This window comes from Chiloscyllium punctatum, chromosome 3 (genome assembly GCF_047496795.1).
Source record: "Chiloscyllium punctatum isolate Juve2018m chromosome 3, sChiPun1.3, whole genome shotgun sequence".
NCBI classification, from domain to species: Eukaryota; Metazoa; Chordata; class Chondrichthyes; order Orectolobiformes; family Hemiscylliidae; genus Chiloscyllium; species Chiloscyllium punctatum.
The window spans coordinates 98,030,954-98,055,454 of NC_092741.1; the positions used below are offsets into that span (position 1 = coordinate 98,030,954).

The window sequence follows — 24,501 nt, forward strand, 5'->3', positions numbered from 1 at the left end:
ATTTGGGTAATTGAAATCCTCAACTATTATAGCCATATTGTTTCTGCACTCAGAAATTTGCTGACACATTTGCACACATCTAACAATGTGGCTGCTCCTTTTGTTCTTAGCTTAATCTGCATGTCCTCGTTTGATGCTTCATTTTCCATATAATTCCTTCTCTCTGCTGTGATTGATTGTTTAACCAATAATGCTCTACCCCCACCTTTTTTAATCTCCTCCATTATCTTGCCTGAAGGCTATAGATGGTCAGGAATGATGAGGAGTCATGCTTGCCCTGATTAATACCAAAAAAAATGCAAGTTACCAAATTTGAGTTCATATCAACCACATTTAGTAGTGACACATGCACTTCTATTTTTACAAATGATTGTTCTATACATTTTAATGTATATTTAATGTTGACTGATAGCTACGATGGGTGGCAGTTAAGGGCTAGGAGGCTATCTGATGATGAAAGATTGGGAAGGCTATATCTCTTTGGTGTTCTGAAGAATGAGAAGCAATTTTATTGAAACACACAAGATCCTGAGAGGAACACTTTTTTTTTAACAAATAAGGAACTTCCCATTTAAGACACAGATGAAACTTTATTCCCTCTGGGTTGCGTGCATTGAACTCTGTTTCCCATGCAGGAATGGAGGCAGGATCATTGAGTATCGCTTTAATGCAAATTTTCATAATAAAGGATTTGTAGATTTGTTTTTAGGGGGTAGGCAGGAATGTGGAGTTCAGGATACAATCCAGTCAGCCATGATCTTATTGAATGATAGAGCATGCTAATGAGACCAAATGGCCTATTCTTATTCCTCCTTTATATTTATGTATTCTGTGTGTGTTATATATATTTTATATGCACAGTTTTACAGCTTGCATTGGTTTGGTTTCTCCTCACACTACCTGTGAGGATAAATAAGGCAAATATTGGTTTAGAATTTAACTTCTAAACTGAGGGTGTTGCAAGTTGTCAGCACAACCAATTAAATGAATTCATGACTTTGTTAAAATAGCAAAAGCAGAAGTTGACATTTTGATTTAAAAAAGCATGAATTATCATCTGATCAAACCAATAGTAAAATTAATGTATAAGCTTTCAATGTGCACCGTATACAGCCTGATTGCCTGCGTCTAATAGATTGTCCGTTTGCTGTTTGCATCTTTCAATATTCCAAATTCATGCTCCCAAAATCTAAATTAATTGCTTATAGAGGTTAATAAATTTCAAGTCTGTATGCTGTGGATTTTATGGTTTAGGGATGGGTATTAATGCTGGACCAGCCAGTGATGCTTGTAACCCACACACGAATTGCAAAGAGACAGGAAGAGATCATTCAATTGCATGTATTGGGATTGATTTGAATTCGTTCTAGAGCTGGTATATCTACACTTAACACACATTGTAGAAAAGGTTCGAAGCTTGGAATGTTGCTGGACTGAGTGCCCAGCTCATCTCGAATATAAACATGTGAATTGTTATGTCACAGAAGGGGAGGCCATTTGGTTCATGGTGTCTGTGTGGTCTCTCCAATGAGCATTATGACTTAGTGCCATTCATCTGCACTTTCCCATACCCTAGCAAATTATTTTTGTTCACGTTATCATCCAACAGCCTTTGAATACCTTAATTGTCTCTGCTTCCACCAGACCGTGCATTCCAGATCTATTGAAGTAAAAATGTTCTTTTCTCATGCTTCATTTTTGCTGCGTTTGTGCATCAGTTTAAATATTTGACCTCTCGTTCTCAAACCTTTTGAGAGTGAGACCAGTTTCTCCCTACTCAATCGATTCAGACCACTAATGATTTTCAAAGGTGACAGAACTCCTTTTCTTGACCTTTTCTCAAAGAACGACAGTCCTTACCTCTCCAATATATCGTAACTGAAGTTGCTCTTGCCTGGAATCATGTTTAGTAAATCTCTTCTAGTCTGTCCATGCTGTAGTCTACAGTTTGTCACCATGGACTTTACATGGTGACCTAGCAGAGGCCTAAAATGCATCTTGTATAAATCCGGCATGCTGTCCTTGCTCTTGCTCTTGGCTTCATCCTTAGCAGCCTTTTCAAAAGAAAACACATTTTAAAGCAGTTAATGTACCATTTAGCAACCAGTTAGTTACCATGGTTTTGAAAGGGTACATGCGAGTTTCTCAATTAACCAAGAATCAAATACAATGTTCTGTTCCATTTGGAAATGTATGGGGAGGTGTTTCCCTTTGTAGATAATTGTTATTGAATGTGTAATGCTTACTTGTCAGCTATGCTATGTTCATTGATAAAAGCTTGAATTTATAGTGCACCATTTTTTGCCCATTTCAGTTGTTGGCCCTTAAAAGTATTCAGAAGTTTTTTTGATTTGGGATTCCCTCCATGGCCTTACAGGTCCTATCACCCTAACATCCTTTAGTCCAACAACCCTCAAGATATTTGCTCACCTGTGATTTGTAAATCACCAATTTCATTTTTCCATTGGTGGCTGCATCTTCAGTTGTCCCTCTCTAATTTTCTATCTCTTTATCGGTGCTGTCAGGTGCTCCTTAAAAACTGCTTCCTTGACCAAGCTTTGAGCCATTTCATAGCACTACATTCTAATCTAGTAGATCATAGTGAAATGTAAAGCAACAATTTTTCTCATTCTTTGTATGCTTGTGTACAAAAATATAGTTTCTAAATTGCATTGGGATATCTGGTCGGCATGGACAGCTTGGACCGAAGGGTCTGTTTACATGCAGTACGTCTCTATGACTCTATGTAAAATATTAACTTTCTTTGTAATATATATATCTCCAGTTAACTAGACTGTCTGGTTATTTGTCCTTTGAGTAGCCTGACACTGTAATATTAAAATAATTGTAATTTTTAATTTGTTTGATTTTTTAGGCAAAAGCAAGTGGAAAGAAATTCCTCAAAGTTACCCTAATTGTTTCACCTCGGGGCATAATGTTACAAGATACTATAACCAATGAACTTATAGAAAACGTCTCTATTTACAGGTATTGTATTTAACAGGTGATGCTCTACCATTTGGTGTTTTTGCAATTTTCTCCTTTTTCTACTTACTTTTAAATTTGAAAGGTTATCTGTTGCTTTGTTTAATTAAGCTATTTTGATGAACTAATTGTTCTGCTCTTTTATTGAACCTGATATTGTACATAAAAAGAGGAAAGGAACAGGTTGATGCTTGCCTTGAACTTTTCTTATTGATTTGTCTGCACCTTTATAGGGTTGGACTTTTGTTACCCTCCAAGGTGGGCAGTATGACCTAGGAAATGTCCTGACTTGATAGATCCGACTTGATTTAACTGGCTGCCTTTGCAATCATTTTGACTGTGGGGTGGACGGATGGGGTAGAGTCAGCAAAAAAAAAGACTAAGTGGTGATGGGGATGGGTGAGTGCTGAGGCAAGCTGGTTAGTAGGCCTGCCCCTGTTTGCTGGAACTTACTTTCACACCCTCCTCAGCCATCTCTGTTACACCTACCTTTGTGGCTCTATCCATACAATGCTCATTCATATCTCTCATGCCACTTTAACAAGCCTCCATCCATTGTTCCCCACGGACAGCCTTCAGGGAACATGGAAACAAAAGTTTGCGCAATTAAATTGTTTCCAATCATTCACACTTAGTTTAAAAAAAACTATAAAATTTGTTAGAATTTAGTTTAGTAGAATTACAGGAGAATGATTGTATTGAAATACATAAAATTTTAACAGGGCCAGACAGACTAGATGCAAGGAGGATATTTTCCCTGGATGGGCAGTCTAGAATTGGAGTACACCGTTTCAGGATATGGGGTAGGCTGTTTAGGATTGAGATGAGAAAACATTTCTTCACTCAAAATGGAATTCTCTACACACAGGGCTGTAGAAGCTGGGTCACTGAGTATATTCAAGAAAGAGATAAATTCTTTGATATTAAAGACCCCAAGAGCACTGGGGAGAAGCTGGGAATATGGCATAGAGATGGGCAATTAGCCATGATGATATTGAACAACAGAACAGACTTGAAAGGCCTGATGATCTACTTCTCCTAGTTTCTATGAAATGTAGTCAGAGCCTTTAAACTTCCTCAAATGGTTGATCTCTTTTCAAAACGAACTTCTCTTCAGATCCATGTCAAAGACACTTGATTCATTACTACAGGCTCTTTAAGCAGTCAAGCAAATAATAAACTCTAACTCCTCTGCTGAAATAATCATCAAACTCAGCCAAACATTCATAACGATATAATAACAGTCCTTGGGGTATGTTTCTAAACCTCACAAGCTGACCTGTTAAAGCGGTCTGGCAGTGTGTTTCTTGTTTTAAAAACTCTCACTGATAGCTGGTTTGTTTCTCATTTTTCAAATAGTAGGGAATTTGAATAAAACCTAAAATCATATATAAAAAACATTTAATATTCATCTATTAAAGAGCATTTACATCCACTGCTTACATTTCAAAGGGCCCTGCTAAGCTACTGTCCATTTGATTCGCATCGTATCCCTCTGTCACTGCCAGAAGTGAAGGTGGAGCATCCACATCTGTGATCTGCTTAATCTATTCAAGGTCCACATTCTTCTCAATTCTGCTGAAGTCTTTCCCAAGTTTTGATTTTGCTTATTCTTCTACCCATCTTGTGAGCAAAAAAAAAGAGTCTGCTCCATTTTGCCAGGTTCTCAGGTCTGCACTTTTCTCTGACTTGAGTAACCTGCTATATCTATTCATGCATCCCAGAGTCTGTCTTATGTCCTTCATTTCTGTTTCATCATGCCAAATTTTGTCTTGTACTGTTATCATTTCTGTCAATTAGCTGACATTTCTTTCCAGTCCTTTACCTGTGACACAACTTCCAAGGAACTATGTAACTGCACCCCTAAATGTCTCTGTTCAACAACATTCCCCTGGACTCTATCATTAACTGTGTAAGACCTGCCCTCGTTTGTTTTGCCAACTATAACACCTTGCATTTTTCTGAATTAAACTTCATTTGCCATTCCTTGATTGTCCAGTTCGGTTGATTAAGATCCCATTGTAATCTTAACCTTCTTCACTGTCCACGATACCACAAATTTTGGTGTCATCTGCAAACTTGCAAAACATGCCTTCTACATTCTCATCCAAATTATTCATATAAACAACGAACAATATCGGACCCAGCACCAATCCCTGGGGCACACTGCAGGTCACAGGCCTTCAGTCTGAACAACAGCCCTCTACCATTACCCTCTGTTTCCTACTGTCAAGCCAATTTTATATCCAGTTGGCTAGCTCTCCTTGAATCCCATGCTAATCAGTGTACCATATGGAACCTTATTGAAGGCCTTGCTAAAGTCCACTCTGCCTTCGTCCATCTTCTTTATCGTCTCTTCAAAAAGCTCAATCAAATTTGAGAGACATGATTTCTTATGCATAATACCATGCTGACTGACTATTGCTGATCAGTCCTTGCCTTTCAAAATGCATGTATCCTGTCTCTCAGAATGCCCTCCAATAACTTATCCACCACTGATGTTAGGCTCACCAACCGCAATTCCCTGGCTTTTCCTTGCTGCCTTTTTAAAATAATGATGCACCAGTAGCTACCTTCTAGTATTCTGGCATCTCATCTATTGCTGTTAATGATCCAAATATCTCTGCTAGGAGCTCCACAATTTCTTCTCTAGCTTCCCACAGTGTCAGTTAAAACTGTGGAAGTTGAAATCCCCTTCTGTTATTACTCTGTTATGTTTACACTTCTAAGATTTTCCTACAAATCCATCTTCCAATCTCTCTGATAATTTGTCCACACTATACAGCCCAGCAAGGTGATTGGCTCCTGTTTGTGTTTAAATTCTACCCTTGAGGTCTCATTTAAGGAACCTTCCATGATATTGTCCTTGTGCAGTAGTCGACTCCTTGATCAATGTTGTGACATTACCACCTCGTTTGTACACTTAAAGATTCTACACCCCAGCACATTGAGCTACCAGTTCTGTCCCTGCCTCAACATGGCTCTGTGATAGCAATTATACTACTTGTTCATGCATTAATCAATGCCCTCAACTCAACTGCATTACCTGCGGCTACCTTGCATTAAAATAAATGACTTCCTGTCTTGCCATGCTGTCTTGTACGTTAATCTGACTATATTCCCATTGTCTTCTAGACTGATTTAATGGTTCTTTTATACACGTCTATGCATTATTCCATACTTACCTTCATACTGTTTCCCATCTCCCTAACTTGGCAGTAAGCACAACTTGTACTGCAGAGGCCTGCAGCATCAAGAATGATTTCTCCTTGTGTTGCAATATGAGTTGAGACAGCAGCCATCAGATGCATAATGGCTGGGTCTTCAAGTGCAACATTGGGGTTGGCCATTACTTCAATAATGCACAGGTAAGACTTTAAGCTCTGCGCAAAACAGTGTACCAAGTTGGTGAGCTGCGCACCTTCATGCTGCTTGACATTGATAAACCCAGCAAAAAACTAGCATGCCATGTACAGGACACTTTATTGTAACTATCTATAAATTGCCTTCCATGCAATCTCCCTTCAAAGTGCTAATTTGAGGTCTCTGTAGCAGAACTAATGTGATCTTACCCACTGAGCAGGTGCCTGCTTGTGCCTTACTCTGGCTGCAGGTTATTCTAACCATTCAAGGACTGCAACCTCCGATCCCTCCATTCGTGTACCGCCCTCAAAATCAGCATTGACACCTGTTGCCAAACTGCTGTTGTCACTAGTCCTCGTGCTGGTACATGTGAGCCTAAAGGAAGAGCAGGAAGTTTCTTTTAAAAGTTGTACCATTTAAATAACACTACTAATCCATCTTGTTTCTTTCAAAGTGTGTCATTTGATACATTGCGCACATAAAATTGTGTCTGCCTTGTCTGCCTATTTCAGCATTCTTGCAGACTACTTGCTGAAATCTGCTATCATGCTCAACATTAGCGAGGTCTTAAAATTAGGGTCCATCTTTCCTCTTGAGCGAGTGTAACAGAATCAGATAGCCTTGTGCCAGAGATCTGCATGGGAGTTTTTCAAGTATTTTGCTAATCAGTCCATCCCTAATATAGACAAACTTTATTGAATTTAATGGCTTCAGAGATATTTGATTGTATGTGCTTATAAGTAATTTTCTCCCAACAGAATATCATACTGCACTGCAGACAAGACTCAGGACAAGGTCTTTGCATACATTGCACAGAGTCAGCTAAATGAGACATTGGAATGCCATGCATTTCTTTGTCCGAAGAAAAAAATCGTAAGTTTCAAGATAATGTGATGAGATGTTAATTTAGAATAAGCATTAACAGGCTCATATTTGCTTTTTCTTTTCATAATTAATGATTTTGGAGGTTAATAATGGAAAGTGATCTTTGTCAAATGGCATGAAATAACCGTGTTGGAATCTGGTGCTGTATAAAGTTGTCAATATGAGAGAGAAGTAATTGAGTAAGGAATTGAATAATACCAGATCTGTTTCACTACATTAAGCAGTCATTTACAGCAAGACACATTTATGTTGTCATTTTCGCACAGTTCATTTGTTTATGTTTTAAAGTTTCTGTTCTATTTTCTATGAAATCTTTGTCTTTTTCTTCATTCCTAAATCTGTTCCTCATCTAGTGGCTGCTATAATTGGTACTGAGTAATGAACAATCAGAAGGTGAAATGCAAAAAGGCCAATGCCCTGCCAAACCTGACTAATGGGATTATAGGATTGGAGATGTTGACATTGAGAAAAGATCTAGGATAAATTAATTTGCATATTAAAAGCAGACAATTAACTATTTTGGGACAGAGGTATAAATTTAATCTGGCTCTTGGGAGATTAGAACTATTGCAACTCATACAGCATTTATATAATAGAGCAGGTTCCCAGTACATATTCCTGTACTACTTTTGTATGTTACTGAATTACTCTTGAATTTAGTCAGTGTATGGATCAGATTTCCATGATTTCAACAACCCCAAGATTTACTGGATGTGAAGGTATCTCAATATACCTGCAACAATCTATCATTTTATTCCCAGTGAAGAATGCGTAACAAGTAGCTAATGAGAATATGGCCCTGATTGACCAAGATTTGGAGATGCCGGTATGGGACTGGGGTATGCAAAGTTAAAAATTACACAACACCAGGTTATAGTCCAACAGGTTTAATTGGAAATACTAGCTTTCGGAGCACTGCTCCTTAATCAGCTGGTTGTGGAGTACACGATTGTAAGACACAAAATTTGTAGCAAAAGTTTTTATAGTGTGATGTAACTGAAATTATACATATGAAAAATACCATGATTGTTTGTTAAGTCACTCATCTGTTAGAATGCCCATGTTACTTTCAATACTTTCATATGTAAATCACAAAACTTGTTTTAAAAGTTACATTCCCAAGTGAACTTTAGATTAGATTACTTAGTGTGGAAACAGGCTGTTCGGCCCAACAAGTCCACACTGACCCTCAAAGAACCCATACCCCTACACCGAACACTAAGGGCAATTTAGCATGGCCAATTCACCTAACCTGCACATTTTTGGACTGTGGGAGGAAACTGGAGCACCCGGAGGAAACCCACACAGATACTGGGAGAATGTGCAAACTCCACATAGATAGTTGCCTGAGGTGGGAATTGAACCCGGGTCTATGGCGCTGTGAGGCAGCAGTCTTAGTCCACAACCACTTGATGAAGGAGCACCGCTCTGAAAGCTAGTGATTCCAATTAAACCTGTTGGACTATAACCTGATTGACCAAAGTATCTTAATGGAGGAGAAATTGAGGACTGCAAATGCTGGAGATCAGAGTCAAGAGTGTAGTGCTGGAAAAGCAATTGATTTGTGGTCATCATTAGATACTTAATTCCAGATTTTTAATGTTATTTCCACCATCTGCCATGGCAGGATTCAAATCTGGTACTCCAGAACATTCCCTGGCTCTCTGAGTTAACTATCTAGCAATAATACCATCAGGTTCCCATCTCCCCATCATGTTGTGTTCCACAAGCTCTTATTTAGAATAGATGTAACAGCTGCAGATTTCAGCTCCAGTAACAGATTGCTGGGATTGTACAACCTAGAGATGTAACCTCTAATATCCACGTTGGCAATGCTGAAAGATGGCAACGTCCTGGACTCTAGCTTTTGTCTTCCTGATGCTGATAGTCAAGCCAAATGTTTTACAGACACGAGAATCTGTCCATTTGCCATTGAAGGTGTTCCACAATACAGAATGTTAATGTGTTATAAACAACGCAAAACAACTGTGATGTGAACTTGATACACATTTGTTTTGTACCTCAAGCAAGCAAAGCTGAACAGCTTTACATCAGTTCAGATATGGAAGAAGATAAGTTGTGTAGATGATCTGAAGGCATGTAACAGAAGCAAGGAATGCCAAAGAGTTGGTGCAGAATGCAACCTATCTAACACTATTGCAGATCTCCAAGGATTCTGATGGTGTCCTGTCATAGCTGATCTTGCCCATCATGTTGCCATGGTAAAGGATCAGTGAACACACATGGCTAAAACACAATGCCTGCATAGCCCAAGCATGTTCATCAGATAATTGGCTGTATACTTGTCAAGACCTTCTGTATAATGAATTGGCCAATAGTTCATTGCCTCTTGGGGTCCATATCTCTGCTGCATGGCATATGCAAGCAAGATCTGCAGATGCCAGTCATAGACGCTAACAACTAGGAGTTAGTGGTTTTCAGCTTTTATCTCTGGAAACTGACTATTTGAAAAGGTTTTAGAAGAGGCAAAGTAAAAAAACTTCAGCTGGTGAGGAGAGGACCCTAGGAAACCAGAAGCTAGCAAATAATGCAGTTTCTCAACTCACTGCCTTTGTAGCAAACATGACAGAGGCTGCCAACTGATCCCATTGCCTCACCAAGTGATGCTTAATTCAGGTTTGACCACCAAAGTGCGAACCATTATGTTACAAGAGGCGAGACTGGTGGATATTCTAACTCAGATCAGCTCTTTTGAGTCATAGAGTTATGTAACACAGAAATAGGTTCTTCAGTCCTACTTGTCCATACAATCTAGATCCATTTGCCAGCAGTGGGCCCATATCCCTTTAAACCCTTCCTATTCAGTTACACATCCTGATGCCTTTTAAATGTTATTGTATCCACCTCCACCACTTCTTCTGGCAGCTCGTTCTATACACACTCTACCTCGGTGTTAAAAGGTTGCCTCTCAGGTCCTTTCTAAGTCTTTCCCCTCTCACCTTAAAGCTCTGCCCTCTAGTTTTGCTGTCCCCTACCATGGGAAGAAGACCTTGACAGACATGAGTAGGGTGAACAGCCATGATTTTATAAACCTGTATAAGGTCACCCCTCAGCCTCCACTACTCCAGGGAACATAACCCCAGCCTGTTCAGCCCCTTCCTGTAACTCAAAATCTCCAGTCTCGGCAACATTGTTGTAAATCTTTTCTGAACCCTTTCCAGTTCATCGACGTTTTTCCTATAGCAGGAAAGCCTTGATTGAATGTGGTATTCTAAAAGTGGCCTCATCAATGTCCTGTTCAGCCACAACATGACATCCTGACTCCTATACTCAGTGCACTGACCATTGGAGGCAAGTGTGTCAAACTCTTCCTTCACCACCCTGTCTACCCTTAACTCTACTTTCAAGGAACTATGCGCCTGCATCCCTACGACTCTTTTATTGGCAACATTCCCTAGGGCCTTATTATTAACTGTATAAGCCCTGCCCTGATTTGCCTTTCCAAAATGCAATACCTCACATCTACCTAAATTAAACTCCACTTGCCACTTCTCGGCCCATTGGCCCATTTGATCAAGGCCCTGTTGCACTCGGACCCTAAGAATCTTGTATGGCGCGCATTAACTAATTATTGACTAAAAAGTTTCAGAGCTTGTCTTGTCCTCTTATTTGATATAAATCAGAATTATTAAGTTTCAAGTAATTTTGAACAGCTGTTGTTGCTTAATTAACAAGCACTAGTTTTTCTCTGATACAGGCACAAGCTGTAACCTTAACCGTTGCACAAGCCTTCAGAATTGCATTTGATCTGTGGGAAGTGGCGCAAGAGGGTAAGAGCAAAAATAATTGAACCAAACCTTTGAGCACTTTGAATTACTTTAGTTTTAATTTTATACATTATATGGATGTTTATGAGGTAATTTGGTACAAATTGATTTTGACAAAATATCTATTATTGAAAATTCCACCAGTAACGATGAGCACCATTGTACCTTGTATACGTGCAGTTGAAAGATGCATATTCTATTTTTCTGTGTTCTAATTCTTCCTCTTGTAGTGGATGGTACAATGAAATTCAAAACACCTTTTACTACACCTGTCATTACAATTGGTATAAAGAGGACAAATACAATGTGGATAACAGGATAACTTTGCTAGTATTCAAACTGCACATCATATCGTTGCTGCCCTTCTAAAGAATGAGTCAGCTAACTATGATTCAGGAATGATTCGGAGATGCCGGTGTTGGACTGGGGTGTACAAAGTTAAAAATCACGCAACACCAGGTTATAGTCCAACAGGTTTAATTGGAAGCACGAGCTTTTGGAGCGACGCTTCTTCATCAGGACAATCACCTGATGAAGGAGCGTCGCTCCAAAAGCTAGTGTGCTTCCAATTAAACCTGTTGGACTATAACCTGGTGTTGCATGATTCAGGAAGACCTGTCCAGAGTGAACAAACAAGCCTTGTGGGAAATGGGTAAATTCACTGATACCAATAATGGCAAATGAACAAGAGACACGTGACATGATGCATAAGCTTTGCAAAGTACATTGTTAAATACGTCTGAGTAGCAGCTTGTATTAATTGTTGATTAAATAACATGCAACATTTTGAGTGGTTACGAGAGAAAGAGTAGCTTACCATCCAAGCACTGTCATATTATGGTGAAACTCAATAGTTTGTCACCACAGTTGGGTGGAAATTTTAAGTTTGTTTTTCAAGTGTCAAACTAATCTCTCTAGCTGATCACGTCATCTGCCTGTTTTTCACAAAATTTGAAACTATCCATGTCACCACAGCTGGCCCTCCGGTAAGTAAGATACGGGTGGGTGGAGGAGAAAGTGAGTGGAAGGAAAGTTTGCGTGGTCTCCCTTGGTCTTTGGGAGGGCACCCCTGGCTCTCAACAGAATTAAAGATGTGATAAGAATTTGTACACTTGTGCACAGATTGGAACAAATTTGTAATTTCCTGCCAGAGATGATTGTTTAATCTGTCAATTCTTTTTGAGACAATTAAACTATTGTTCACAAACAAGAAAGTTCTATGGTAAAAGAAGAGCGAAAAATTGAATGTGTGATAAGGATGCTGATCCAAATGCTATTAAATTCTGTTATTAAGAAAGAATAACATAACTTGTAACAGGAACATTTGTTAATAGTGAAACCTAATTTAACTTAAGTAACTATTCAGAGGTTACTGGTGCATCCAAGTTTCAGTGGGCATGCCGTCTGGCAAAGTTTTTTTTAAAAAAAATTTCTTCAGAGTGAGATGAATTGCAATATGACTCTGCTAAATTATTCCTGTTAATACTAATTACATAGCTGGATTTGCGGAAGCATGGGAGTAGTCATCTGCTCGTTTGGGGTGGATGGTGGGAAGTGAGGGCCGTGGAGATAATTGAATGTTCCATCACGAAGTATAGAGCTGAATAACTAACAGAGCTGCTTCTTGGCAGGAGATTCTGAGCATCACCTTTCTGTCAGTACTCATCTGCTTGCAATGTCACTGGTCCTTTTCAGCTAAAATTATTTCCTGAATTTTTTTACTCTGAATTTCTGCTGATGCTGAAAATCAATTGCATACTAGATTATTCATCAGTAATGTTTTTGTAGGGATTCTTTGTGTAATTTAGTTCCTGGCACTTTAGGCATCTTTGGCCACATTTCAGGCATCTGTGGCCAAATAATGGATGACATTGTGAATGCCCAATATTATTCAATTACAGTTTAATATACAAGTTATAATGATTAATATATCCTATGTTTGCAGCATTCCTGGTACTATGCCAATGATATTTATTTCTATAATCTATTATCTTTTATTGGAAAACTCTCAATAAAATAAGTGGATTAAAAATTAACTGATATATAACTAAATTAAACATATATATATTAAATTCCTGAAGTGTGTTTTATTTGACAGTGAGTTTGCAACTCTGGATCTACTTGTGATAGCATTGTTTTCTATCGGATCTCTTGCTGGTCAAATAATGGAATGTGCTGCAGTTGTGTAGTTTTTGTAAGCAACATTGTGGTTGTCATCCAATTGTCTGTTTCCTTGTTTTATTGCTACTGGTGACATGAAACTGCGCAATGGTGCTGCATCCATCTGATCGATTGTAACCTCGGAGCGTGAATAGTAGTGGGCTCATGGTAACACTGCATCTATATCATCTTTTGGTAATCATGAGAGAGGATTCAAAGTGGCACCCAGTGGTCTATCTGCTGCATCATGTTTTGGTGCAAATACCTTAATTGGACAGAACAGTGCCAAAGAGCGAGAGATAACAAACCAGACTTGCATTCTAGATCGAACTATCATGGGGCATCATGTCACATAAGGCCCTCAGTGAAAGTGTGCAGTCCTGAGTACATGACATTTTTTTTTAATCAAGGGACAACTGAGGAGATGGCTACTGTGTAGATGAACTACCAAAAACGGCAATGAGCAAAATGCTGTATTACTAACGGAGGAGAAAAGTAACATTTGAGCTTTGATCAAATGGCATCTGATTTATAACCCAAAATTGAAAAGTAGCAAAATTTTAATTTGGGTCTTTGCGCAGAGAATATAGTTTCAGCTGCAGGAGCAGAGCCATTGGCAGGACCTCTAAGAAACATAGAAAATAGAAGCAGGAGTAGGTCGTTTGGCCCATCAAGCCTGTTCCATCACTCAATATGATTGGCACTGTTTCTCTATTTTAGTATCTCCCTATATTCTTGATACATTGAACATCGGAACGAGTCCTTTGGCTCATGTTGTGCTGAACATGACACCGAAGTAAAATTAATCCCTTCTGCCTGCCTTTGTTCCATATCCCTCCATTCCTTGCATATTGATGTGCTTATTTAAGAGTTCTTTAAATGCCCCTGTTATATTTGCCTTCACTGTCACTCTGGCAGTGCATTCCAGACTCCTATCACTGTGTTTAAAAAAAAACTTGCCCCTCACATCTCCTTTTGAACTTACCCCTCTCACGCTTAAATGCATACTCCCCCAGTATCAGACATCTATGCCCTAGGGAAAAAAGACCTTGCCTCCTTTCCATGCCCCTCATGATCTGAACCCTCTATAAGGTCACCCCTCAGCCTCCGACACTCCCTGGGGTGGGGAGGAACTGCAGGCTATTCAGTATCTCCTATAACTCAAACCCTCCAGTTCTGCCAACATCCTTTTAAATCTTTTCTGCACCCTCTCAAGTTTAACAACATCCTTCCTATAAAAGGTCGACCACAATTGTATGCAGTATTCTAAAAGTGGTCTCACCAATGTCCTGTGCAGTTACAACATGACATCCTAACTCTTAGACTCAATGTTATGACCAATAAAGCACAGCAGGTCAGGCAGCATCTGAGGAGCAGGAAACGTCGATTTTCCTGCTCCTCGGATGCTGCCTGACCTGCTGTGCTTTTCCAGCACCATTCTAATCTAGACTCTACTCTCCAGCATCTGCAGTCCTCACTTTTGCTCTGTTATGACCAATAAAGGCCAGTCCGCCAAAAGCTGCCTTCACCACCCTGTCTATGTGCAATTCCATTTTCAAAGAACAATGCACCTGTATCCCTGGGTCTCTTTGTTTGGCAGCACTCCCCAGGGTGCTACTATTAACTGCATGACTCCTGACCCTGGTTTGACTTATCAAAATGCCATGCCTTGTATTTCTTTTAATAAACTCAATCTGCCTCTCCTCGGCCCATTGGCCCAAGGTCCCATTGTACTCTGAGATAATCTACTTCACTGTCCATATCACTATCAGTTTTGGTGTTACCTGCAAACTTATTATTCATACCTCCGATATTCACATATGTTTTAATGAGAGGCCCTCCCAGTCTTCTAAACTCCAGAGTGTACAAACCTCTTCAACCTAATCTGTCCTGATATGAACATCCTGTTAGTCCAGGAATCAGTCTGGGAAAGCTTCACTGCATTCTATCTACGTCAAATGTATCTTTTCCTAGGAAAGGAGACCAAAACTTCACACAATGCTAATACACGAAAGTAATGATTTATAGGTGCCAGTGTTGGACTGCCATGTACAAAGTTAAAAATCACACAACATCAGGTTATAGTCCAACAGGTTTAATTGGAAGCACTAGCTTTCAGAGCGCCACATGATGAAGGATCAGCACTCTGAAAGCTAGTGCTTCCAAATAAATCTGTTGGACTATAACCTGGTGTTGTGTGATTTTTAACTTTGTAAACAAAAGTAAGATATCTTTGCTTCTATATTTAAACACTCTTGCGATAAAGGCTAACATAACAGTTGCCTTCCTAACTGCTTACTGAACCTGCTTGTTTTTTGCTTGTGACTGCTGTACAACGAAATACATGTTTCTTTGTGTGTCAACATTTCCGAATCTAACACCACTTAAGTAAGACTCTTGTCACTCAAGATACCATTCTAAAGTGGGTGCAGGAGCAGAGAAACCTCTTGAACATGTGCACAGATCACCGAAGGTAGTAGGACAGGTTGAGAGAGCAATTAATGAAATGTACAGCATTCTTAGCTTTATTAGTAGGAACGTAAAGTGCGTGTAAGATTGAGCAAAGATTCCTTATATTAAAATATATAGATAGAACTCTGGACTTACAAACTATTGAAAAGAAAACGGGCAGTAAGACTGGGTCCTGTGGGAAATACACAACACAACTAGCAGGATGGAACTTGCTGTCTGGGGCTATTGTTCAGCCTGGAATCCCAATTTACACCACCTCTCTAAAAGAGCAATGACCGAAACCAACAGACCTTAGCCCAAGACAGCTTTTACACCTCAGGCGACACAGTACAGACAGTCTAGGGCCTACAGCGATATGGCATTCAACGTTGATCAAAATCTATTCAGACATACTCCAACCATCAAAGAGCCAATTAATATCAGAAGAGAACATCAAGAGCACAACGACAATCATAGATTTGGTGCAGAGATAATGGAGCCCCCAGTCAGTAAACATGCCAGCCCTGATCTCACCAGACAGCAATCTGAACAAGAACTTCCAAATACAGGCCTTTCCAACCTGAGGCCAATGGCAAGAAACTCAATGACTGACCACGACCTTCCAAACTGCACACCAACAAACCTGATCAATCACCGAATCTACCAAAGCTGCAAGTTCTTAGTCACAACCGGAGGTGAAAACCTGCTTGCAAAACCTATGGACAGAGAAGAAAGTTGGGTACTCACCAGAAGTCTAAAACATGCTGTACCATATCAACAGACTCAACTCAAACTGAAAAGCCTATGCAGTCTGAAGTCTTCATCCAGGCTCTGGGTACAGCAAGCCAGAACAGCCAGGCCCACTTCAAAACTAGATTGAGTGGTGAACGGAAACTTCCACGATCCTAAAGTTTCAACCTAGCTAGCAGGAAAGGAAACACGGGTGGGTGACAGTGAATTGGGACCCTATTGTTAGAAATACTAGTCAAGAGTGTAAGTTTAAACATGCTTTGTTTTCTGTGTATCAGTAAATAGTGTCTAATAGTGGTAACCCCTTTTTTTCAATAGCATATTTTTAAATACTAGTGTGTTTTTGTGTATTCATGAACTTCAAATTTACTGAGATACCTATTTCTCGTATTATAGTTATCTTTTTGTACCATAAGCAAACTGTCTACTGTCTCTTCATTTGTATTCACATTAGTCCAGTGCCCAGAACCAAGGGTCTGGGAGCCATTTGAACCAGTTAAAGATCAGGAAAATAACTGATTGCAAACCAGAACCATGCTTTCAAGAGAAGTGATGTTGAATTTATGCGAGACACCGTTCTGGGCACCACATTATTAGAAGGATGTGAATGCATTGTAAAGAGTGAAGAAGCAATTTACAAGAATGGGGATGCAGGGATGAGAAATATCAGAGAGGAGGGTAGATTGAAGAAGTTAGGACTATTTTAATTGGAGAGAAGGCAATTATGAGGAGATCCGATAGAGATTTTCACAATCTGGGTAGAGTAGATGAGAAGAAATTATTTCCACTAGTAAAAGGAACAAAAGCAGGAGGGGATTGATTTAAAGTAATTTTCAGAAGGAGCAAACGTGAAAAGGGGAAAAAAAGACTTTTTAGCATGGTGCGTAGTTAAGCTATGGAATGCATTGTTTTGAAAGGTTCAATTTGAGGCATTCAAGAACATATTGGATAGTTCTTTGAATCGAAGCAATGTCCGAAGGTATGGGAGAAAAAAAGCAGTATATGATGCACATTTGAAGAAAAGGTGAAGGTACGATAGGCCAAATCGCCACCCCATAACAATGCTGTGATTATTCTACATTTGCCACATCCTTGTTCACTCACTCAGCCTAAATCATCTTGAAGCCTCCTTATGACACACTCAGTTCCATCTAGTTTTGTCATTTGCAAATTTGGAAATGTTGCATTTGAAGCTTTTTTCAGTTTCTTGATAATTAATGTTCTGCAGAAAGACCTGCTGCTTTCTCAATGTTAACCTGACCTGTGAAGGAAAATATCATTGTGCAACTTTTCATGTACAAAATTATGTTGTTTTTTCATTTTGGGAAATCTTTTTGAGGAGATGGGGTGCAATTGGGCATTAAGGATATTCTTGGTAAATACAATAACTTCTAATATGAGAATTGAATGGGCATTGATGTGGAAATTCAGTATACTTGTCTTTTCAGAAAAATGTAAAAAGACACATGAGCTGTGCAAAAGCCCTGAAACTGCAGCCTTTAATGGAGCAACAGGACATATAGTGAAAGGTGAAGTAATTTCAGTTCTTGATAGGTCATGTTGTTGCAATACATGGTATGTTTTAATGTTGAAATTGAAAATTATTTTTCAATTACATATTTCATAATATTCAGATACAACTACAGCAAAGGATCACAAAGTAAGCAGAGTCCAGAATCCAATTATCTCTCCAAATGATGTCAATCTAGGTATCGTGAAGCAAAACAGTCCATCGTGTGGATCCCCTTTACATGCACTTTCTTGGGTAGGTTTTAAAATTTTCCTTTATTTTCAAATTATTTGATATTATTTGAAGCTTATTGCATTACTTGAGCATTGGTATGGTTTTCATTCCTAAATGTTTTGGGCTAAAATGCTCCATATTAGATAAAAATGCTTTCCAATACTCATTTTGCTGGTTACTGCAACCAACAAGGGTTCTATGTGGTAAGATTGTATACTTGATGTAGGTACAAATTTGTTGTCTTCAGAATGTGCTTACTTAAATAACATAGATTAATTTATATTCTGCTCTTGCTGACTTTACTGGATTCGATGCCAGAATATAAATCACATTATACGAAGGTGTTTTTTTTTGACTATATGGAAACAATCTGTTTAACATGATGCATGGCTTGTATTAGAAATGATTTATGCAGCCTGACTGCAAAAAATGGATTAACAGACGTTCAGAATTTTGTGCTCAGCGGTCTCAGACAGGCAGATGGTCATCTGGATAAGCTGCAGATTCCTGTGCAGTTCTTTATTTGAAAGGGTTGAAGCAGGATGAGGCTTTATCAGATCAAAATCACATTGTGGCAATGTCAAATTAAGTAAGATTAGAAGCTACTCTATCATTCAGTGTAGCCTTGAGGTACAATGTATCCAGCTGTATTTCAGTCTTTTAATGAGAATTTTAAGTATATGGATACTGTCTTTAACCTTGTCTTTGTTTGTTTAGTCACTAAAACCAGTTGTGACGATATTGAAGAATATGCTGATGTTATACCATAAATAAATTAAATTATTTGTGAAGACCTTTCTATAAAATTATTTTACTGTGCAAAATAAATTGACTATTGCAGTTAAGGACTTGTATTTAAACAAAGCTAATTATTGAGGTAAATAGGTTAAGTTGGCTGAAGCCGATTAGGAAATCTGATTTTAAAGTATGATAGTAGATGAACAATGATATATATTTAAAGAACTAGTTTGGTGTTTTGCAGAATGCACATTCCTTTGAAGAATAAAAAATATCTCTGCGAAGCTGATATGCCATAGCTAACTGGAAATATTAAGAGTAGTATTAAATTAAAAGACGATATTTACAATGTCACTGGAAAGAATAGAAAGCTTGATCATTGGGATGATTTGAAAAGTCAGCAATTAATTATTGATAGCAATATCCATTTGTTGTCATAATCTTGATGAGACTAGTGGCAACATCTTGCTTTTTTTTGGCTTTCTTCAAGTCTCTCTAAGTTGATATCTCAATATTATCCACTCATCTACGTTATCTCGTTCCTCTTCTGTTTCTAGTGTTGATTTTTCTGTTTAATTATTTCCTGAAACGACTGTCGGTTCTTCACTTCAACTTAGCAACCATTTTGACTCCTGAACCTGTACTCCTAGTGTAACCCATTCATTTGAGTTTCTATCTGTCCAATCAGTTCTGAGTTTTTAGATGTCTAAGTGTACATGGAGTTAGTAAAAGTAAACATAGACGAGAAATATAATGAGCAAGGAAGTGGCTGAGACTTTGAACAAATATTTTGTCTCTCTTTATAGACTCAAAGAGCGGAATCTAATAGGGGCCTAAGCGATAAAGGCTAAGGTGAGATTTGTGGCTGAATTATACAAGAATTCTGGTGAGACTGATCTCTGTGTTGAGACCATCTCTCCATCTTTTATTCTTTTTTTTTCCAAGAAGAATCATCCTTTTCTCATAATAAAGTGACAAGTTAACAAGTCAGAGGAGATTATCGATTATTACCTGCCTTGTTAATGGCCCAACTTGTCTGATTAATATTCAGCTTCCTATCATATCAAACACACCAAACAAGCAAGAAAATGTGATATGGAAATCAGAGCATGTACCTGGTGAATTCAGCTCACCACTTGCTTCAAATGGCCTCCATGTTGTGTACGACCAATTCCCAGGTACCAGTTGCGTGCACCCCGCATCTATGGACGTTAGCATCTGGTATTTCACAACCCATCATTTCTCTAAAACTCCAGCAGTGCATTCTAAAATTACAGACTTACCTTGCAGAGCCTGTTACGAATCGCATTAAATGTCTGCAGCAGGGACAGTTTGCGCATAGAGATAAGCACCCAGCTCAGAGTGTGGATGGCTGGGCTCACTTAGTGCTCACATCATCCATACCTTACCCCAGTGAAGCCCATGGTGGGTCCTGACTCAGTGAGTCAAGTACAGCATTGAGTACCAGTCCAGGGCATTGGTTCTGGTCATGCATCCAATCAGTGTCTTAGATCAGGGGTCCATGCTTCTGCAGCACAGGGAGTGAGCCAGGGTCCTGTGGCTCCATAGTTGCCTATCTGGAAGTGAGCTAATATGGCTGGGGAGTTGTACAGCCACAAACGGGACTCAGGCACATCTTATTCAGGGCTGTCCGGTTTCAGTTGCTCAAGGCAGTGGACCATGGTTAGTGCATTGGGTCTGTCCATAGGTACTAAGGAAAAAATGTTGGGGTGCATAAGAAGCCAGTGACATCAGTAGGAAACTTGACAAACTATTCCTTTTGAAATGGCTTCAGTATCTGTGAGAAGGCTATATCGTAAAACAAGGATGGGAAAGGGGCCATTTGGGAATGCGGTTGGTTCGCCATCAGGAACACTCTGGGTGAACAGTGTATGACCAATCCTGATCACTTCATATGCCAGGGGAAGGGGAGGGGCAGATGAGCAGGTACAGGCTGATTTGAGGTTGGTTGAGTTCCTGGAGAGGCACAAAGCCTTCAGGGGCTTACAGGAAAGTCTACCATGATGGGCTTTTTGATATTTGGGGGCTCACTGATACATAGAGGTGGAAGCTGCAAACCTTGCTGCTTGCTGTCACCTTCCATCATGCTTGAATTGAAAATGTTCAGTCGGGAAGAAAGTGGCTGGGGTCTCACTCAGAGTTGTGTGACTCAACCTCTGAGAGGGATCTGCAAGACCCAGCGATGTTAGCACTTTGAAAGGGAAATCACATTAAGCATAGACCCATGCATCGTATGGACACAGACCTGCAGGGCCCCTAATATGTGACAATCCTAAGCATTGCCTCTCTGTTTGATGTGCATCTCTCTGTCACAGATATTGCTGATCAACTCATTTACATCAACATTATTGGACCAAGGCTGGAAAAGAATAGGGATGTTGTAAGGATGAGGGTCAAAGATGTCAGCAACACTGGTTCCAGATGCTGCAAAATGCTCTCACCACATATTTTCATTCACATTACATTCTGTGTTGCCATGGAGTGAGCCATCATGCTGATGTGGTTATATTCAGACCACATACAGACCTGACCATGTCTAAGCCCTAAACAGTGCAATGGAACACCCACGGCATCTCCAATATCAGGGCTCTAAGCAGAGGCAGTATTGCAGAGACTTGAACAAACAGCTCTGCCAACTATCCGAACCAAACTTTGGGTCCGCTACGTGGATGATACTTTTGTTGTCACTAAATGAAACAAGTTAGAGGAAACCTTCAAGACCATCATCCTGACATAAAATAAACTAAAGAGGAGGGAAACAACAAAAAACTGCCATTCCTAGGTGTCACAGGAGAGCAAACGGCCAATGGGGAACTTCAAACCAGCGTCTACAGGAAAACAATACATACAGACCAAATATTGAACTACAGAAGCAATCGCCCCAACACCAACAAACGAAGCTGCTTCAGAACATTATTTCAACGAGCCAACACATTGCAGCACAGAGGAACTATGCAGAGCAGAGGAAAACCACCTATACACCGTGTATTCAAAAAGAATGGGTACCCAATGAACACAGTCCGCCGCTTTCTCAGCAACAAACCTAAACAAGCTGACAAAACACGTCCAGAAATCCAGCCGCTCTCCCCTACATCAAACACATCTCAGAAATGGCTGTCCGACTACTCAGACCTGTTAGGATCATGATAGTCCACAAACCCACCAACACACTAAACCAGCAGCTAATGAATTTGAAAGACCCTATACAGACAATGAGCAAAATTAATGTCATTTACAAAATACCTTGCAAGAACTGTATCAAACGCTACATTAGACAAACAGCCAGAAAACTAGCCACCAGGATACATGAACCCCAACTAGCCACAAAAGGACATGACCCTCTCTCACTAGTATCCTCACATACGGATGAGGACAACTGTCGACTGGGACAACACATCCATCCCAGGACAAGCAAAACAAAGACACGCATGAGAATTCCTAGAAGCATAGCATTTCAACCGAAACTATCAACAGACACATCAAGTTAGATCCCATCTACCACCCCTTGAGAAAAGGAACCGGAAGTGACTTCACCACAGGAAATGACGTCACCAACCCCAAGAAACCCAAACATATAAATAGAAAGCAGGAAATTTCAGCATTGCTTCGCCTGAGGCCCACTGAAGATGTAGGGTAACAACACATCTGGAAATGAACCTTCCAGCTCAGTGAGCAAACCTACAGTGCAATGTATTGAAACATATCAAATGTGCATTGCATTATCACCCAGGCCACGAAAGCACATTCAATATGTTTTCTTTTTCCTCTCACACTCATGCTATGTCTTAGCATTCTCCAGGTTCTGCACCTGGGGTGGAAAGAGTCTGCTCAGCAGTTGAGTCTGTTGGCCCTGGAGGTTTGGTTGGGCGACCCCAGGGAGCTAGTTTATGGACTGCCCATGTCAAGGGTCTCCTTACCAGATGCAAATAGAATGAATGCCAAGCTCACCATTCTCCCTGTTGCCATACCTTCAGTCCTCAGGACCATTGGCTGGAGATCAGAGTCGAGAGTGTGGTGCTGGAAAAACACAGCAGGTCAGGCAGCATCCAAGGAGCAGGAGAATCAGCATTTCGGGGATAAGCCCTTCAATTCTCCTGCTCCTCGGATGCTGCCTGACCTGATGTGCTTTTCCAGCACCACGCTCTCGACTCTGATCTCCAGCATCTGCAGTCCTCACTTTCTCGTGGGGTAATGGAGTGCAGGTATTTGAGCCTCTCCAGCAAACCCGGTGCAGCCTTGGACCTGGTTCTATCTGGCAGCCACCAACTGTTCTGTTGATTCAGATTACATGATTTACTGCACAGCTCAGCTTCTGCACATTGAGGGCCATTTACTGCCATTGCCAAAACCACTGGGTTCTCTCCTGCCTGGGGCTGAGCCAGTGCCTGCTCCCTGCCAGTCTGTCCTTGGCTAGCTGCAGAGCTGTCTCAGTGAGGAGGTCACCAGATTGTGCTCCTGCAGTTTCTAATGCTAATGTTCTCATTGAGGTGTCTGTATCTAGTCAGGTGGTGGGTACACAAGTTGAGGAGGTAGATTTTGGGGAGGCAACTGCCTCTCTTTGAAGGTGGTGGATATACTGGAGGAGCTGAAAGACGAGACAAAAGGCATTACAGCCTGTGATTAAATGCACTGTTCAATGGCTAGCCTGCACACCTGTGAGAATTGCTGTGGAATAACGAGTGGTAGTGTGTTTTCAGAAGATTTGTAGCTCAGTTTGAGATTCTGGGTGCAGGTTTGCTCGCTGAGCTGGAAGGTTCATGTTCAAACGTTTCATCACCATACTAGATAACATCCTCAGTGAGCCTCTGGATGAAGCACTGGTGGTATGACCCAATTTTTATTAATGCGTTTAGGTTTCCTTGGGTTGGTGTCATAATTTCCTGTGGTGATGTAATTTCCTGTTCTTCTCAGGGGGTGGTAAATGGGATCCAAGTCAATGTGTTTGTTGATAGAGTTCCGGTTGGAACGCCATGCTTCTAGGAATTCTTACATGTGTCTCTGTTTGGCTTGTCCTAGGATGGATGTGTTGTCCCAGTCGAAGTGGTGTCTTTCCTCATCTGTATGTAAGGATACTAGTGAGAGTGGGTCATGTCTTTTTGTGGCAGTTTTAATGTTCAAAAATCCTGGTGGCTAGTTTTCTGCCTGTTTGTCCAATGTAATGTTTGTTACAATTCTTTCAATGTATTTTGTAAATACATTAGTTTTGCTTGTTATCTGTATAGGATCTTTCAAGTTCATTAGCTGCTGTTTTAGTGTGTTGGTGGGTTTGTGGGCTACTATGATGCCTAGAGGTATGAGTAGTCTGGCAGTCATTTCCGAGATGTGTTTGATGTAGGGGAGAGTGGCTAGGTTTTCTGGATGTGTTTTGTCTGCCTGTTTGGGTTTGTTGCTGGGAAATCAGCAGACTGTGTTCATTGGGTACCCATTCTTTTTGAATACACTGTATAGGTGATTTTCCTCTGCTCTGCATAGTGTTTCTGTGCTGCAGTTTGTGGTGGCTTATTGGAATACTGTTCTAATGCAGCTCTGTTTGTGGGTTAGAACACTCACCAATTTCTAAGCAACAAACTCAAACAAGACAAAACCTGTCCAGAAACCCTAGCCACTCTCCCCTAC

The 24,501-nt window shown here is 40.1% G+C and overlaps 1 protein-coding gene across 7 annotated transcripts in view; it reads left to right on the top strand.

The window, feature by feature from the left end:
* The window catches only part of LOC140463359 (low density lipoprotein receptor adapter protein 1-like), a 108,082-nt gene that overhangs the window by 57,280 nt on the left and 26,301 nt on the right, over positions 1-24,501 (top strand). For 4 of the 7 annotated variants that reach the window (XM_072557202.1, XM_072557212.1, XM_072557222.1 and 1 more), the window contains exons 3-7: positions 2,876-2,988; positions 7,107-7,221; positions 10,952-11,024; positions 17,831-17,911; positions 18,017-18,147. In XM_072557202.1, coding sequence (XP_072413303.1) covers positions 2,876-2,988; positions 7,107-7,221; positions 10,952-11,024; positions 17,831-17,911; positions 18,017-18,147 — 513 coding nt within the window. Of the gene's footprint in view, positions 1-2,875; positions 2,989-7,106; positions 7,222-10,951; positions 11,025-17,830; positions 17,912-18,016; positions 18,148-19,670; positions 19,717-24,501 lie in introns of all 7 variants that reach the window. The other 3 variants (XR_011954662.1, XR_011954665.1, XM_072557235.1) reach the window with 1 other exon arrangement.